The sequence below is a fragment of the Sander vitreus genome, chromosome 2 (genome assembly GCF_031162955.1).
Source record: "Sander vitreus isolate 19-12246 chromosome 2, sanVit1, whole genome shotgun sequence".
NCBI lineage: Eukaryota > Metazoa > Chordata > Actinopteri > Perciformes > Percidae > Sander > Sander vitreus.
Window position 1 is genome coordinate 15,293,191 of NC_135856.1, and position 16,738 is coordinate 15,309,928.

The following is a 16,738-nucleotide window of genomic DNA, read 5'->3' on the forward strand; positions in this document are numbered from 1 at the left end:
GTGCTATACAAATAAAAAATAATTTAATATATAGTAGGCCTATACTATACTATATTATTTAAAATTAGAAAAAAATTATTAGATAAGATATACAAAAGTCATATACAATTAAACTAAGATAACACGTTATTAATCCCCAGGGGAGAAATTGGATGTTGCAGCATAACAAAGATACAAAAAGGATAAAAACAGAGATAAAACAAAATAGAACCGCACAATACATCTAAATGTAATTAAAGTTAATTTAATTATAATTTAATTAGAAGATGAGAGTGAACCGTAAGTAGAACAAACAGCAAGAAATGAAATAGTACAATAAGATAAAGTGTGTATTCAGTCTTTTATTTGTGTCTATATGAAAATGACAAATACAAATATGGTCCGACTATTCAGACGTTGACTATAATATGATTGCTTTGAATGCCCTACAACCATGTAAAGCCGCAGCAGCATCCATCGGTCTGCAGGTGTTGACATCTTGGGCGGCAGTCGTCAATTATCAAAGTTTTGGGATGGAAATTATTTCGGACCAATTGCGGTTAGGCATCAGACTCTGAGAGCCAATCACATTCCAGATTTGTATTGTGGGTGTGTCCCACAAAGAGTGCGGCGGTGCGGTGCAACCTCCCTGGCCGGCGAGAGTTCGGTTGAGAGGGTGCTGGATGGTGAGTACCACTGATGAGAGAGCGGGCAAAAGAAGAGACTATTTTAGCACGCATTACAGGACTATTACATTTATCTACTGGATACTGCTAAGCACCTGGGCAGAGTTTCTTCATCTACTGCGTGTGGTAAGTTAAGCAGAAAAGACAGGGCCGTTCATTGTGGTGAGGATGTAAGTGGTTAGCAACAGTAACGTTAGCTAGCGGATTATTGTTCCATGACTTTTCAATGATGGAGGACCATCAGCTTTGCTAGTAGCCAGCGCCGCAGAGCCAATGTGCTTTTTGTATCAGTCTATATAGTTTTCTATCTAGTCTTGAATTAACATTTGTGATGTATGTATCTGTTTTAGAAGTGTACTCTTTAGGAGCTACCGTAAAACGGAGTGGTCATTGTCCGCTTGCTTTTATCCCCACCCAGCCGTCTTTGAGACACCCACACCCATGATGGGATTTTGCGTCATCCCTAAAACTCTTATTTTAATAGAAATGAGACTATTTTGGATTTGTGTTCACCTTCTACATGCTTTAAAGTCAACAAAACCGCCAGCATAGACCCACAGTTGTGTTTGGTTGGTTAACCAGAGCTTTGGAGTCCCTGCAGGCATCATTTCGAGCGGGTGGAATATAAAGCACAGCACGCCAACTTTGAGCTAACGTTAGCAGGCTAACCTAGCCGATGCAGCGGTTTGGCCCAGCCGGTGTATGTCGTGCTGCATTTAATTGGTGCCAGAATAATCGGGAAAATGAATTCCTGTCTGGGAAATTAACGTTACTGGTGCAGCTAAACGTCTGAGACAAAATCACTAATATAGAGCTTCAAACTGGAAATAAATACTGGAAACGGGTATTGTTTAAACGCTCTGAGCAATGACATAAAACACATTCTTTGTAGCATCCATGTTTTTCCCCCCACATTACGAATTAAAGCTCATGAACATACACAGAAACTCGGGAAATGGGACCATCCAAAGACCACGTGAATGCAGCATTAGTCCCTAACGAGCAATTTCACAGCTAATTATTGGCCCTCTGTTGGAATATCCTACCAGAGGTGTAGTGTGCTATATATTCCAGTGGTGTAGAGCTGAATGAGGAGTAGAAGTGTACAACTGTTTTCCAACTCCAAGTGAGTGGATGCAGTGACATGGCAGCCAGCGGCCACACTGATCCCCGGTCTCTTGCCCTGACCTAGATTCGTGTCTAATCAGCGCCTGATTTAAGTATTGGACTTGATTTTAGGTTAAATATCTCTGATCATTCGTCAGCTGATGTCTCAGATTAATTAGAAGCATGCAGGGTTGGTGCTTTCAGTCATGGCTAACATTCAGACTGGTCTGTGTATCAGCTGTTGAGGGCATCAAGTGCCAGATTTTACTGAGTTGACGCTTCTGTCTTTTTTTAGCTCAGTTTATGGAAGTAGGCCTATATGCATTTATTATTGATAGTGTATTTCTATCTTCATTTGGATGATATAGTGAGCATAAAACCACTCAGTCTTTTGTATTATATGCAGGACTGCAGCTAATGATTATTTTCATTATTACAGCAGTTATTATAGAGTATTTTCTTGATTACTTATTTGGGCAATGTCCAAAAATGCCCTCACTGTTTCTTTAAGCCCAAGGAGATATCGTCAAATTATTTTCCACTACTAATCTGCCAAATTGTTTTTCCGAAGAAGAATAGTTTGCCCTGTAAAATGTCAGATGATCTTAAAAAAAATAAACTAGTCACATTTACACCTTATTGCATAACACAGTCAGGGTTTGACTTGGCTTCAAATGGTGAAGTTACTGTACATGTGGGTTGGTTTTGTATAGGGATGGAGGTGTAAAGGCTTGAGCACACAAGTCTGTGTGGGCCAAACAAGTCCTTCTGGAAAAATTGCAAAGTAATGACAGCAAATGAATCCAACTAAAAGACAGAATACACATAATTCACATTACATTTGATTTGGTATATTTCTGAAAAAATAAATGTGCTTTTATTAAAAGAGGAACCTAAGGAGTTTGTAAGGGGGGGGGGGGGGTCTTCCAGGTACTCCCTCTCATTCGGTCACTGTTTATAAGAGATGCTTTAGAAGGCTCTGCTGTAAATGCTGATTGAGACTCTAGTTTCGGTGTATTTTATACTCACTCGCCTTTTTCTCCACACAATACATACTTACTGTATATACGCACAAGTACACAGTATGGAGCTAATGTTTTCGGATGACCACCATTTTTCCACTATCCATCCATCTTCAACCGCTTATCCGGGGTCGGGTCGCGGGGGTAGCAGCTCCAGCAGGGGACCCCAAACTTCCCTTTCCCGGGCCACATTAACCAGCTCCGACTGGGGGATCCCGAGGCGTTCCCAGGCCAGGTTAGAGATATAATCCCTCCACCTAGTCCTGGGTCTCCCCCGAGGCCTCCTCCCAGCTGGACATGCCTGGAACACCTCCCTAGGGAGGCGCCCAGGGGGCATCCTTACCAGATGCCCGAACCACCTCAACTGGCTCCTTTCCACTAGTAGTACTTTAATATAAGGTTACAAGTCCCTGCTGAGTTATGACAGGCAAGGAGCAACTACCATGGGGGACTGTGATAAGCTGTAACACTTGACAATTAACATTAGACATGCCCTTAAATATACTTAAACCTGGTGTTCAAAATTGTCATCAAGCAAGCAAACAGCATTAGCCATTGAAAGCCTGACTTGTTATTTGAAAGATTCTAGTCATTTAAATTAAAATACAAGTTTTTTTGGAGCCAGCATTTAGCAGCCATTAGAGAAGCTGCATCATCTTTAAAGCACTTAACCATCAGCTTCAACATTCAGCTGCTTCGATTGCAGCTTGGTTGAATTGTCTTACCTGAAAGGGTCAAAATGTTTGTCATGGTGCTACCACGGTTGGCATTAACAAAATTATATAATTGGCTGTTGTGGTCAATTTAGAAATTCGATGAGCAGGACTGCTTTATGGCAAGATTGGAATTTTTTTTTTTTTATTTTATTTTTTACACTGTAGTTTATTGAATTTTCAGTACATTATAACTGAACACAGTCACCTCAATTATTGAGTGATATGGAAAAAAACTGTCAACTCTGGAGTCAAACTTCAAAACATTTCATTCTGGGTACAACCCTACACCTAACACACAATGAAATGATTGCTGTAACACAGATAGGCCTTTTGTCACAGAAGACATTTTGACATTTCACAGCAGGAAAAGCACAGGTGTTATGCTAAAGTCTTAATTCCATTTAGCTGCTTCAGTTTTCAGGGTCCTGGTATTGTGCATGCCTGTCACAGATAGATGAGGCTTGGACCCAAATGCAGAGTTAGTAGTTTATTAATGAAGAGAAATTCCAAAAACGAAGAGGATAGCAGGGCAAAAAAAACTTACAAACGAGAAGTCCAAAATGCACGCAGGCCAGGAAGCCAGGAATAAGCAGGTCCACACAGTACACCACTCAAAAAACAACTCGAGCAAAACCAAACACAGAACAACAACACATGCCGCACACAGAACAAAACATAATGATCCCACAAGATACAAGGGAAACACAGAGACTAAATACACAGGGTAATGAGGAAACAAGGGACAGGTGACACTAGGGCTGGGGAACAGGTGAAACACATCAGACAATCACAAGGGCAGGAAAACCAAAAGACAGGAAGTAAAACCAGACAAGACTAGGGAGAAAAGACAGACTTCAAAATAAAACAGGAAATGGGAAAACCAACAGAAAACATGAAACCAACTAAACAAAGAAACTTGACACAGGGACTAGACATGACAGCCTGTGCTTTTCCTACTATGACAAGTCAAAATATCCACAGTAAAAAAAGCCTATTTAAAGTACCAACAGTCTTGAGTCACAGTGGTCACATCTGTGCTCTATAAGGTAAACGGTGTGACATTAGTCAGCTGCATGGGTTTTAAATGTAGCATATTTTTTTTGTTGGTCAGGTTAACATTACACTTTCTCTCCTTCCCCCAGGTGGCGTAGTGTGTTCTGCTTCTGGTTTCTAGCAGAAATGTCACAGAGGAGTGGGCAGGAGGACCCGGAGCGGTACCTCTTTGTGGACCGTGCCGTGGTCTACAACCCGGCCGCACAGGCCGACTGGACTGCCAAGAGGCTAGTATGGATCCCATCAGAACGCAATGGCTTTGAGGCTGCCAGTGTTCGTGAGGAGCGTGGAGATGAGGTGGTGGTGGAGCTGGCAGAGAATGGGAAGAAGGCGGTGGTCAACAAGGATGACATCCAGAAGATGAACCCGCCAAAGTTCAGCAAAGTAGAGGACATGGCGGAACTCACCTGCCTAAATGAAGCCTCTGTGCTTTACAACCTCAAAGACCGCTACTACTCTGGCCTCATCTATGTAAGTATTTGTCATTCACTCATAACAACTACCTGTAACCTCTACAAATACTAACTTTGTTATAAATGTATTTCTTTTTTGTCAGACTTGATTTACATTTAGTAATCTCAGTGTACAGTAATGCCTTGGAAAGCCAAGTCAATGGTAGGGTTGTGTACCGAAATCGGTACTTTTGTGGACTGTACCGACCGGATTGTGTCGGTACAACTGAGGACCGATTCACGTTAAATCAATCAGTGCGGCGGGCACTTCGACAACCACACACACACACACACACACACACACACACACACACACACACACACACAGAGCTGAGCGAAACTAGGTTGACTCAGCAGTTTTTTAAAGTCACAGTGAGTCACGGCAATGCCGGTTAAGCGGTTGCAAGTGTCGTTACACTTTTCAAATATAATAATGGCGAGCCAAAAGCAGTCGCGGTGCAGTTACACTTTCTCTGGGAAAGGCAGGCACACCACTGTTCTCTATGCCCTGCCAAGAATAATAGTTACAGTGCAGTGTGAGGAATTAATAATTATTTGTTTTAATAGGTTGTAGGGAGGGCAGGGGGAGGTGTGTTATTTTTGTGTGGATTGTAAAATCTTCTAAATAAATAAGAAAATGTTCTAAGTAAATAGGATAAATAGGTTTAGACTTATTTTTACAACTGAAATTAATGTTTTTAATTTTGAGCTTGAGCCCCCTCTTTCACTGAAGTGTGTGAAAGTGTGGAAGTATTTTGGATTTCCAGTGAGTTAGGTTGACAACGTTCGCGTTGTCGACAAAACAGCCACAGTTTGCAAGCTCTGCTATGTGCGTGTACCATATTCTGTGTGTTTACCATTGCACATTAGCCTAGCAGCTAGCGGATATTCCTTCTTTTTATAGCTTTATCCCAACAAAACCGCAAGGTTGAATTTTAGCCTGCATGCACGTTTTGTAACCTAAATAGAGCAGCTTATATTGGTTATATTAGAGAGAGCAACAAGTTAGCGGACTGCCAAGTCGCCCTCTTTGCTATCGGTCTGCTCAGCTGCTGTGCTGGCTCGATGGTGTTTTAAGCCCCCAACTAAGCCTTCAAGGCAGTGCTGCGACCGTCGTCTTCAACCATAACCATTGCCTAATCCTCATGCCTTCCAGGCAGCGCTGTCTGGAAGACGACGTTGGGGGCTTAAACACCATCACCAAAGCGTCTGCCCTCAGGATTGTCAGTAAACTTTTTTTTTTCGGTAGCACTTCAAATTACGGCTCGGTAATAAGATGGTAATAGTGAGGTAACAGTGTGATAATAAAGAGGTAATATATAGGTAATAACATGTAATTACCAAAGTAATAACTGGGTAATACATCACGGTAATAATATGTAATACTGGGGTAATAAGGTGATAAGAAGGTAACAGATGTAATAACATGCAATTACCAATGTAATAAGTAGGAAAAGGTTCAATAATAACATATGTATATCTGGGTAATGGTAATATAGTTATATTAATATTGTAATAACATGGTAATAATTGGGTAATATATGTTGATGTTTTCACAGTATTATAGGCTACTATCAGCGTAATACCTTCCAAATTAGATAAACTTCTTGGAATTTAAAATATAATAAAATAAATAATAAAATTATAATGCTGAAATGCATCCACCCTTTATGTTCCAAACATTTCGCTTTTGTTTCAAGGTAATACTTTACAAATTATATGTTTAATCTTGTGACTTCTTACCTGGAAACACATCTGGTAGTTTCTTTGTAATAACCATGAATCACTGCTGCAAAATGTAAAACTGCCTGTTTCTATTGTATTACATGGTAATATTAGAATAACAGAGGTGTCGAGATGACCTGGAAATGCTTCTGGTAGTTTCTGTGTAACAACCATAAATCAGTCTTTTGTATATATACTTTTGTATATCCTTTTTTAGAAAAAGCAACATTTTTTATTGCCAAAAACCAATTTTCCCTTAAAAAAAAGTACATTTTTGGTGGCCCAAATGTTAATATTTTTCACCCCTTTCCCCTTCTTGCCTCTGGCTCTTTGCACTGGATATGCAAAAGAGCTGTTCACTAACCAGAGGGTAAATGTGACTGTACAAAGCTTACAGCAGGGGGTATTCAACTACACTGTTCTGGGGGACACATTTTCACAATACACAGCGAGGAGAAAGAATAAAGAATGCAGACATCACCGGCATGATGACGTCATTCACGTGCATATTAAGTGGCCATGCTGGGAGGAGGAGCCGGTTTGTCTCCAGCAGAAGCTAAGTTTCCAAAGATTAGTTGCAAACTAATAAACAGACTACAAACTGACAGCTTTCGTTTTAGCTTGTTGGTAAAACATCGCTATTTGCAGAGTAGCATGCTGTAGCCTAGTTGTGTAAAACAGCGCGGTGGACGATAGCAGCAGACGTTAGTTAGCTATCTTGTGTCGGGTTCGCTCCATGGAATGGATGAGTAGACTGCATGTTTTCTACAGAGACAATGTAGCAGCATGTTTGCAGCTTAAAATTATCCCAAACTTTCTGTCGTTTTCTCTCGCCTGTCTTTTCTCTTAGACCCTCGCTATTTTCGTCTTCCTTCATTTGTAATCTGGGCCGTCAGTCTTGTGTCCACAGAAGAGCCAATGTGTTGTGCGCTAGTAATAATCCTCTGTGCGGAAACACAGTGAGCCGTACAACCTTAATTACGTTGATTTAACGAAACTTCGAGGCAAAGAATTTTGCTTCGAGGATTTTTTGTAATCGAATTATTCGAGTTATTCGAAGAATCGTTTCAGTCCTAGCTGATAGTAGTCTATAATACTGTGAAAACATATATTACCCCATTATTACCATGTTATTACAATATTAATATAACTATATTATCATTACCCAGATATACATATGGTTATTATTGAACCCTTTCCTACTTATTACATTGGTAATTGCATGTTATTACATCTGTTACCTTCTTATCACCTTATTACCCCAGTTTAACATCTTATTACTGTGATGTATTACCCAGTTATTAATTTGGTAATTAGATGTTATTACCTATATATTACCTCTTTATTATCACACTGTTACCCCACTATTACCATCTTATTACCAAGCCTTTTTTTCTTTTTACTTTATTGACAAATTGTCAAGTTTCAAATTGACTGAAGATATGTTATTGTTACATTATGTTGTTAATAAATGTTTTAAATTTGACAATGTAATGTAGTACATTACAAACAGGTCCGATATTATACAAGTCAGGTCAGATATCTAAGTCTAGTCTAAAAATGGCATAGCAACCTGTGCTTTAAAAAAAAGAAATTTAAAAATCGAGAATCGAATCGAACCATGACCTTAAAATTGAAAATGTAATCGAACAGAGGATTTGGAGAATCGTGACACTCCTAGCATTATACCATATTACTGAATCCCCCCAGGATTCCTTTATTCATATAGTCTAAAATCTGAAGCAAGTAACCTTCATTGTCTTAAAATCAACAATTCATCTACAAATCTTATCCATTACATTTCATACTTGATTCTCTAAATTCAAGAGACTAAAAAACACATTTCCTTTTAATGAACATGCCAGCATGTCCTACATAAGCTGCCGATTTCCCCTGTGATTATGACCCATTTAGTGACATGCATTCCTGGAATAGCCCTGACACAGAGCTTGTGGGCCACCTGAAACTCTTGGCGAGGCAGGGGCTGAGAAGTTCACACTCAGAGGCCCGGGCACAAAGACAGAAATGAGCTTTGCTAAACTAGATTTTACTTGGGGCATATTGTGAAAATTATGGTTTGTTTCCTTATCCAGTCATATTGGTTGATTACTTAGTAGAGCTGGGCAATATATCGATATTATATCGATATTGTGATATGAGACTAGATGTCGTCTTAGATTTTGGATATCGTAATATTGTAATATGGCATAAGTGGTGTCTTTTCCTGGTTTTAAAGGCTGCATTACAGTAAAGTTATGTAATTTTCTGAACTTACCAGACTGTTCTATGTAACTGTTCTATTATTTGCCTTACCCACTTAGTCATTATATCCATATTACTGATGATTATTTATCAAAAATCTCATTGTGTAAATATTTTGTGAAAACACCAATAGTCAACAATACAATATCGTTGCGGTATCGATATCGAGGTATTTGGTCAAAAACATTGTGATATATATATAGCCCTATTACTTAGTTTGTAGATGATTAGGATTTACACTGCAGAACATCTCTCCACTCAGTAATAGGGGTGTCACGATTCTCCAAATCCTCGATTCAATTATATTATAAGGTCACGGTTCGATTCGATTCTCGATTTTTTTTTTAAAGCACAGGTTGCTATAACATTTTAGACTTGTATGCAATATAATATCTGACCTTTGTTTCAAATGTACGACATTACATTGTCAAATTTAAAACATTTATTAACAACATAATATAACAATAACATATCTTCAGTCAATTGGAAACTTGACAATTTGTCAATAAAGTAAAAAGAAAAAAAAGGTTTACCGACAATCCTGGGTTTGGTGTTTGAAGCCCCCAACGTCGTCTTCCAGGCAGCGCTGCCTGCAAACTTGTTGCTCTCTCTAATATAACCAATATAAGCTGCTCTGTTTAGGTTACAAAACGTGCATGCAGGCTAAAATTCAACCTTGCAGTTTTGTTGGAACAAAGCTATAAGCAGAAGGAATATCCACTAGCTGCTAGGCTAATGTGCAATGGTAAACACACAGAATATGGTACACGCTAGGGGTGGAACAGTACATGTATTCGTATTGAACCGAAACGGTACGGGCGTCTCGGTTCGGTACATGAATTTACACGGAGAATACACGGTATAAAAATAAATAAAACTTGTGTGCAAATTAATTAATGTAATGCGGAACGACTGTTAGATACGCATTTCTTTAGGGACACCTAAAGAAGCCCCCCCTTAGCTCTGAAGCTCCCGAGCTCCGCCTACAATACATCCATGCCTACCTACATGTCGAGTCGGTCCAGTGAATCCACACACCATGGGCCACATGAGGCAAACTAGTCCCTTCCAAACAAAAATGGACGTAGCTGTATCCCTTCTTGCCTCGACCACAAATGGCCTTCAGGCCCGTTTGCTTCGCTATTTGCTCCGCTGTTAGCTGTTAGCTCCCCCGTTAGCTGTTAGCTCCACTGTTAGCTCCACTGTTAGCTCCGCTGTTTGCTGTTAGCTCGGCTGTTAAGCTAATGCCAAAACTCGTCAACTGCTCTGTGTAACCGAAGCTGCTTTTTTAACATCCCTGCTCTGTGCATTCACATATGAGAGCAGCGCTTGTCTAGTTAGCTGATGGAGTCTGGAGATGATGTGGGGTACTTACTGTTTACATCTTACTTGATACACTCAGGCTGTTGCAGCTAGCTCAGGGGATAGACTGTATGACACTAGGTGGTACAGCCTGAGACATGCACAATAAAATAAATTGCCTTCTGCGTTTTTGTTTTGCTTTTCCCTCCATTGTACCGAACCGTGATGTCTGAACCGAGGTATGAACTGAACCGTGACTTCTGTGTACCGTTCCACCCCTAGTACACGCACATAGCAGATCTTGCAAACTGTGGCTTTTTTGTCGACAACGTGAACGTTGTCAACATAACTCACTGGAAATCCAAAATACTTCCACACTTTCACACACTTCAGTGAAAGAGGAGGGGACTCAAGTTCTGTTGATGGGTCTCCAGCATCTGCAGTTGCCATGCTAACTTTTGACTGGCTCTAGCTAAGTTACAGGAGGTTGACTGCCTCGCAGCACTTTAACACGTGTGTTTTTTTTCTGCTTGACAAGCCAACTGGACGTGACATGGGGGCATGGCATGGGGGCGTGGCAGTATCGACGATTCCATTTTTTAATTCAAAATTCAAGATTGTGACTTCATTTCGGTCGATTTCGATCGTGACACCCTTACTCAGTAAGAGATTTACATTAAATAATATCAGACACAAATGGTTACAGCTGGGATTGTCTGAAATCATTTACATCCTACATGTACAGCTTTTCAAAACAATCTTTCCCTTTAGGTCAGGGGATTATTCATCAGTTGTTCCAATTACATTAGTTTTTAAGGGAAATGACCTGCCATTGAAAGTACATTTGTGGTTTTCTGCACTTAGCCATTCAGGGCTCAACGCTAACTTTTTAAAGTGGTTGCCGGCTTGGCAACCGGGCATCAGCTTTGGTTGCCGAAATTGACATTACGGTTGCCATGTTTTAAACTGCCTGTATTTGGAGCAATTCATTTCTTATGTAACTATACCACACATTTTAATAATGTTGGAATATAATTTCCCATCCCTCTCAAATAGGAGTGCAACGGATCACAAAACTCACGGATCGGATCACCGTTTTGAGTCACGGATCGGATCAATTTTTGGATCAGCACAAAAAAGGGGGGAATTTAAACGATGATTAAAAATGTAATAACAATAATTACTTATTTCGCCAGTAAATTGCTGTTAATAGACAAAAACAGGTGAGAAAAGGGTATTATACAATAACTTTGAATGCACCAGGAGGTTTACCAATTTACCAGTAAACGCAGCATTTAGTCCCGTCCTAGTGCTAGTTTGTGTCTTTAAGCTCATAATTTTAGCGGCAGACTGTTGTACGTCCCGCTGTTGGAATCCTCTACAGTGAAATACAGTCACACTTTATTTTACTGTCAGCATTTTAACCGTGTTTGATCCAGTTACTGCTGTAGCTAATGGTAGGCTAACGTTACCTGCTGCCAAGCAAAACGTGTTATTAGTGTTTTCTAGCGTGATGTGTATGTGTATGCAGCGATATTTCTGTTGCCTGTAACGTTTGTTTCGGATCATCAGAGAGCAGTGCAGACATTTAGGTGGCACCGTAATGAGGCACCGAAAACCGCGTTGCTATTCCCTCCGGTAGATACCGGGCACCAGTGCCATATTAGCACCGGATTTTAACATGCAGCGTTAACGTGAACAGAAAATTGCGTTGCCTGTATCTTTTCACGGCAAATGCGCGTGTGGAAAGAAGTCGCACAACAGCTGAAATGTTGTGTTGCACACAAACGTAGTGTTTAAACTTTACGGAGACTCCTTTTATATATATAAAAAAACACAAATATTGAACAAGTGGTTGCCAAAGGGGGCAACCAGAGGCCACGAAACGGTTGCCAATTGACTCAATCTCAACCATTACTGTCGAGTTTGGAGGCTTTATGGATGAAGTCGTGACATTTGAAATCTTAATGAAGACACTATGTATTTTTTGTGTTGATGAGGCATAATTACATAATTGTCATCATTTAGTAGATTACCTGCCAAACCACCAGCATTATGGCATTATCTTCCTCAGTGGAATAATCACAGGAAAGAATTTGCAGGTATTTTTTACTCTGTTGGGATTCGAACGGTCTGTGATATTCCAAGAGCTATTTGGCATTAGTGTATGCACTTTATTATTATTTTTTATTTATTTTTTTATGAACTTTGTTTATTGGTTTTTTTTTTACACAAATTGACAATACAGTCACAGTGCTTGTGAGTGACAGTGCAATTTTATATGATAAAATAAAACCACATCAAAATAAATAAATAATAGTAAGACAGACAAACAAAACAATCAACAGCTAAAGCTGCAAGTTACTAAGAATGTCTTTTATCCACAAAGCGTGAGATGGTGGTCTTGATGATTTCCATCTCAATAATACTAATGTCTAGCCAGCAATGTTACAAAAACTATCAGCTCTGCTTGTAGCTTAGATAAAGGTAACCGAGAGATGCCAAAAAGAGCATTAATAGCATCTGGCTCGATAAGTGAATGTGGTTTGCTGATGTCTTTTGACATTTTTCACAGGGGGTGTCATTACATTTTTGAAGGTCTAACTTTGGTCCAATAAGTGCGATGAATAACTTTGCATTGGATCTACCCATGTTTGGCGCAAACAGATGAAGTACACACCCGTTTAAGAATATCCCCCCCAAACTTTGTCTGATATGGCCTCCCCTAAATCCTTTTAGAGTTAAGAGAAGTTGAAGATAACCCTAGACCATATAGAAAATGCACCATTCAATAAAGAAGGTGGAAAAACATGGTTCGGAGCTGAGGTAGAAAAAGACTGTAAACCAAAAAAAACTGTTAATTGGTTCCACATTCTTCAGGAGGTTTCTACCATTATATTTCTAGCATATGGGGAGATGGGGCAGTTGATGGGAGAGTGGACAAGAGATATCAACGACACTGGTTTAGAGGAGAAGGACTCCATAGCCAGCCATGCAGGAAGAGGATCAAATGTGATTTTCTACTTTTCCTGGATGTTTTTTTGACAACTCTTAGTATATCTTATGGATCAGTGTAGGTAGGGCTACAACTGATAATTATTTTCATAATTGATAAATATGAAATATATGGTCTATAGAATGTCAGACAATGGTAAAAAAAAAATGTTGATAATAGTCCAAGGTGATGTCATTCAGTTTACCATACAGAGAACAGAAGACTATGAGAATCAGCAAATATTCCTATATAAGAAGCTGGAACCAGTAAATGTGTAATTTTTAAATTTTTGCTTTAAAAATTCCTTATTGATTATCAACACTGTTGCAGTATGTGACAAATGATAAAGTATCTAATTTATCTAAATCTATTTGTAAAGAGCTTCACAACGCACAAATGTGACAAAGTAATGAGAATGGCATCCTCCAACATGACAGAATCAAAACTAAAATCTAATACCCTCATTTAATGTTTGGGATACTTGTTTCTGATATTCTACTGTATTTTAGCTAAATATAACATTTAACCACTATATAATTAATGTAGCGAAGGGGTGGATGTTGTGATGATGTGACCAGGCAAGGTGTACCAGTGTGAGCTCAGCTATGTGGTTACTGTCTACTGATGGTCCATGCCAAGAGACTGCTTGCAGTCCGTTTGTATTACTTGAGAGCAGAAGTTGTTTGCCACCGTATTAGAACAATGATGTCCTTACTGAGCACCACCTTACAAGAATTTTCAAAGAATATTTAGTAACATAAATCATAGGTAATCTCTGTTGACAAAAGTTAATAATTTGTTCCAGGTTCTAATTCTTCATGAGCTGTAACAAAACGTTCCCTTCTTCCTACTCAAGCTGCAACAGCGTACATGTAGTCATCAAATTCACTTTGTTTTTATTTCAATTGAAAATTCAGCCAAAGTATAAAGAACATCTTTGTATTTTTCTGTATTTTTAGAGGGCTTAAGGGAAAAAGAAGTGACTCCAGCCCTATCTCTTAGCTCAGGGAAGCCTGTGCTGAGTCACACTGTAACCAAACCGCCCTAACAGAGTTCTTTTTGTTCCCTGATAAGCAACAGCTGTCTGCTCAAATAACTTTTTATTCTTCAGTTTTCTGTCAGAAAACCAATGTGTAATTAACAGCCAATCCATGTCAACTTTTGAATGTTTTTGCTGTTCTGCAGTGTTACAGACATGTCTTTCCTCTGATACACATGCTTAGTGAACTTTTGTGCTGCTAATTGATCATCTTTTTTATTTCTCTTCAATGCCAGAGGCCCCAAATGTGAAGCTAATGAACAAGGAGTTTTAAGAGATTTGAGTTGCATTGCATGCAGGTCTCTGCTGGTCATTTGCATTAGCATTCCTGACTCTGCATGTTTTCCTGTCCTGTTTTTGAGGATGGTGTGACCTTTTAAGTCAGACCAGCATAGCATAGCGCTGACATAAACCACTTTGATTGTTTCTGTCCACACAGCAGGCAGTAGATGTATAGGTGATAATCATTAGGGGTGCACGATTCAGAAAATGTCACGATTCGATTCAATATCGATTTTTAGGCTCAAGATTCGATTCAAAATCGATTCTCGATTCAAAAACGATTCTCGATTTAAAAAAAAAAAAACGATTCACAGTATGTAAATGTAGTTACTTTTCACATGTGATTGCAGCAGACACAATTAAAAAAATTTTATGAATCGATTTTGAATCGGTAGAGCTTGAATCGCGATACGAATGTGAATCGATTTTTTTGCACACCCCTAATAATCATGCTTCAAACTTTGTTGACCTTAGATCATAAAAGAGAAAATAATTAAGAAGGACTTTATGGAAATTGATATACCATGTCATGCCTGGCTTTGCTGATTGAACAAATAGTGTTTAACCCAGTAGCTCAGGAGCATGAAGGACTGTATATAGTAATGCCACTGGGATGTATTATTGAATGCCACTATTTGCTCATCCTTTGTTGCATTGGTGGTGCAGAGTGCACATGAAGAGGATGGTTGGCAGCTCCAGGCTGAGAGCTTTATGTGGATACTTGTATGCAGGCTGTCTCTCTGTTAATTAAGCCTGCCTCTTACTGGAGCATGGGTGTCTTTGTTCACAACTGAAACTGGGACACAAAATCTTATTTCTCCTGAATGTCTTCATCAAGAAAATTAACATCAGGCCTGTCAAAGATTAAAAATGTTTTGTCCACATCATGACAATGTTATAAGTTGTTATTTTCACATTCGCTGGTCTCCATTCACATCTAGACCATGATGCTGCACAATGCACAGCCACAGAATTAGAAATCACCTTTAATTGTAATTACATCTCTATTTCATCCATAATTAAAATGTGTTGTTTGAGGGTCGCCATGGTAGCTCACCTGGTTGAGCGTGCGTGTACTAAGGCTCAGTCCTTACCGCAGCAGCCTGGGTTTGAGTCCAACCCGCGGCTGCATGTCATTTCCCCTCTCTCTCCCCTGTTTCCTTTCAACTGTCCTGTCAAATAAAGGCCAAACATGCCCAACAAATAATCATTTTTTAATTTCCCTGGGAAGACACTTGCATGCTTTTTGGGATTTACAAAACAGGGTAAAGCAGGCCAGTTAGCCCAGTTATGTCAGAATGGAGGCCACTGATTCATGCAAAAGCAGAGACCCCAGAAAATGTTTCCCCTTTTTCCATTGAGAGAGGCTGAGGCCCTGTTGCTAAGCACTGCTTGGTTCACAGACATTTACTTGGACATTTCCGGAGGGCTGGGAACCCTTTCAACTGTGTCAGAGTCCCCCTCTGTTCACCATAGTTTCCCTGGGTTGTGGGCTCAAGAAGATTCATATGTAGTTCAGCTATTAGCATATGCGTATTGTTGATAGTACTTTCAACAATAGAAGATACTTTCTTTCCAGAGAGTACACATTCTTTTGTGCAAACTCTGCATTTTGAGAACTGTTGACCACAACATGCTGGCTGGCTGTCTTGTTATGCCTGGTTGTGTAGGTGTCCAACCCCTTGCCCTCAGAGCCCCACTAATCCTTCAAATACCCCCTGGGGTACACCGTCGAGGACAGCCAGCTGAGTCATCTCTCTCCCCACTGCCTGTGACCCATGCTGGTCAGGAGCGCTGATCTGTCTGCCTGGCGCTGTGCCCACCATGGGGGGCTTGAGAAGGGGTTATTATTGTGAGGGCCCTATAGTACATCCTGAGCTGCATGAAGTTTATGTTTTTACAGGCAATTCCAGTTAGCATGGTGTGAGTACTGGCCTCAGTAATGTAGTTCAGGGTTGCTGCTGGTGATTCCAGAGTAACAAATCTCCATGTGGCCAGGTTGTTACACAGAGCTGTGACCAACATCACCAGAGATACCTGTGTGTTACTCTTGTATATGCATGTCTGAGATGGTTTCAATTTTAGCCCCATTTAAGCAACTTTGGGCTCCATTGCTAG

General features: G+C 39.8%; 1 protein-coding gene across 1 annotated transcript in view; it reads left to right on the plus strand.

Moving 5' to 3' along the window:
- Positions 1 to 640: 640 nt before the first annotated feature.
- The window catches only part of myh10 (myosin, heavy chain 10, non-muscle), a 72,316-nt gene continuing 56,218 nt past the window's right edge, over positions 641 to 16,738 (plus strand). The window contains exons 1-2 of the mRNA XM_078279753.1: positions 641 to 791; positions 4,653 to 5,034. Coding sequence (XP_078135879.1) covers positions 4,690 to 5,034 — 345 coding nt within the window. The 5' untranslated portion in view covers positions 641 to 791; positions 4,653 to 4,689. The remainder of the gene's footprint in view (positions 792 to 4,652; positions 5,035 to 16,738) is intronic.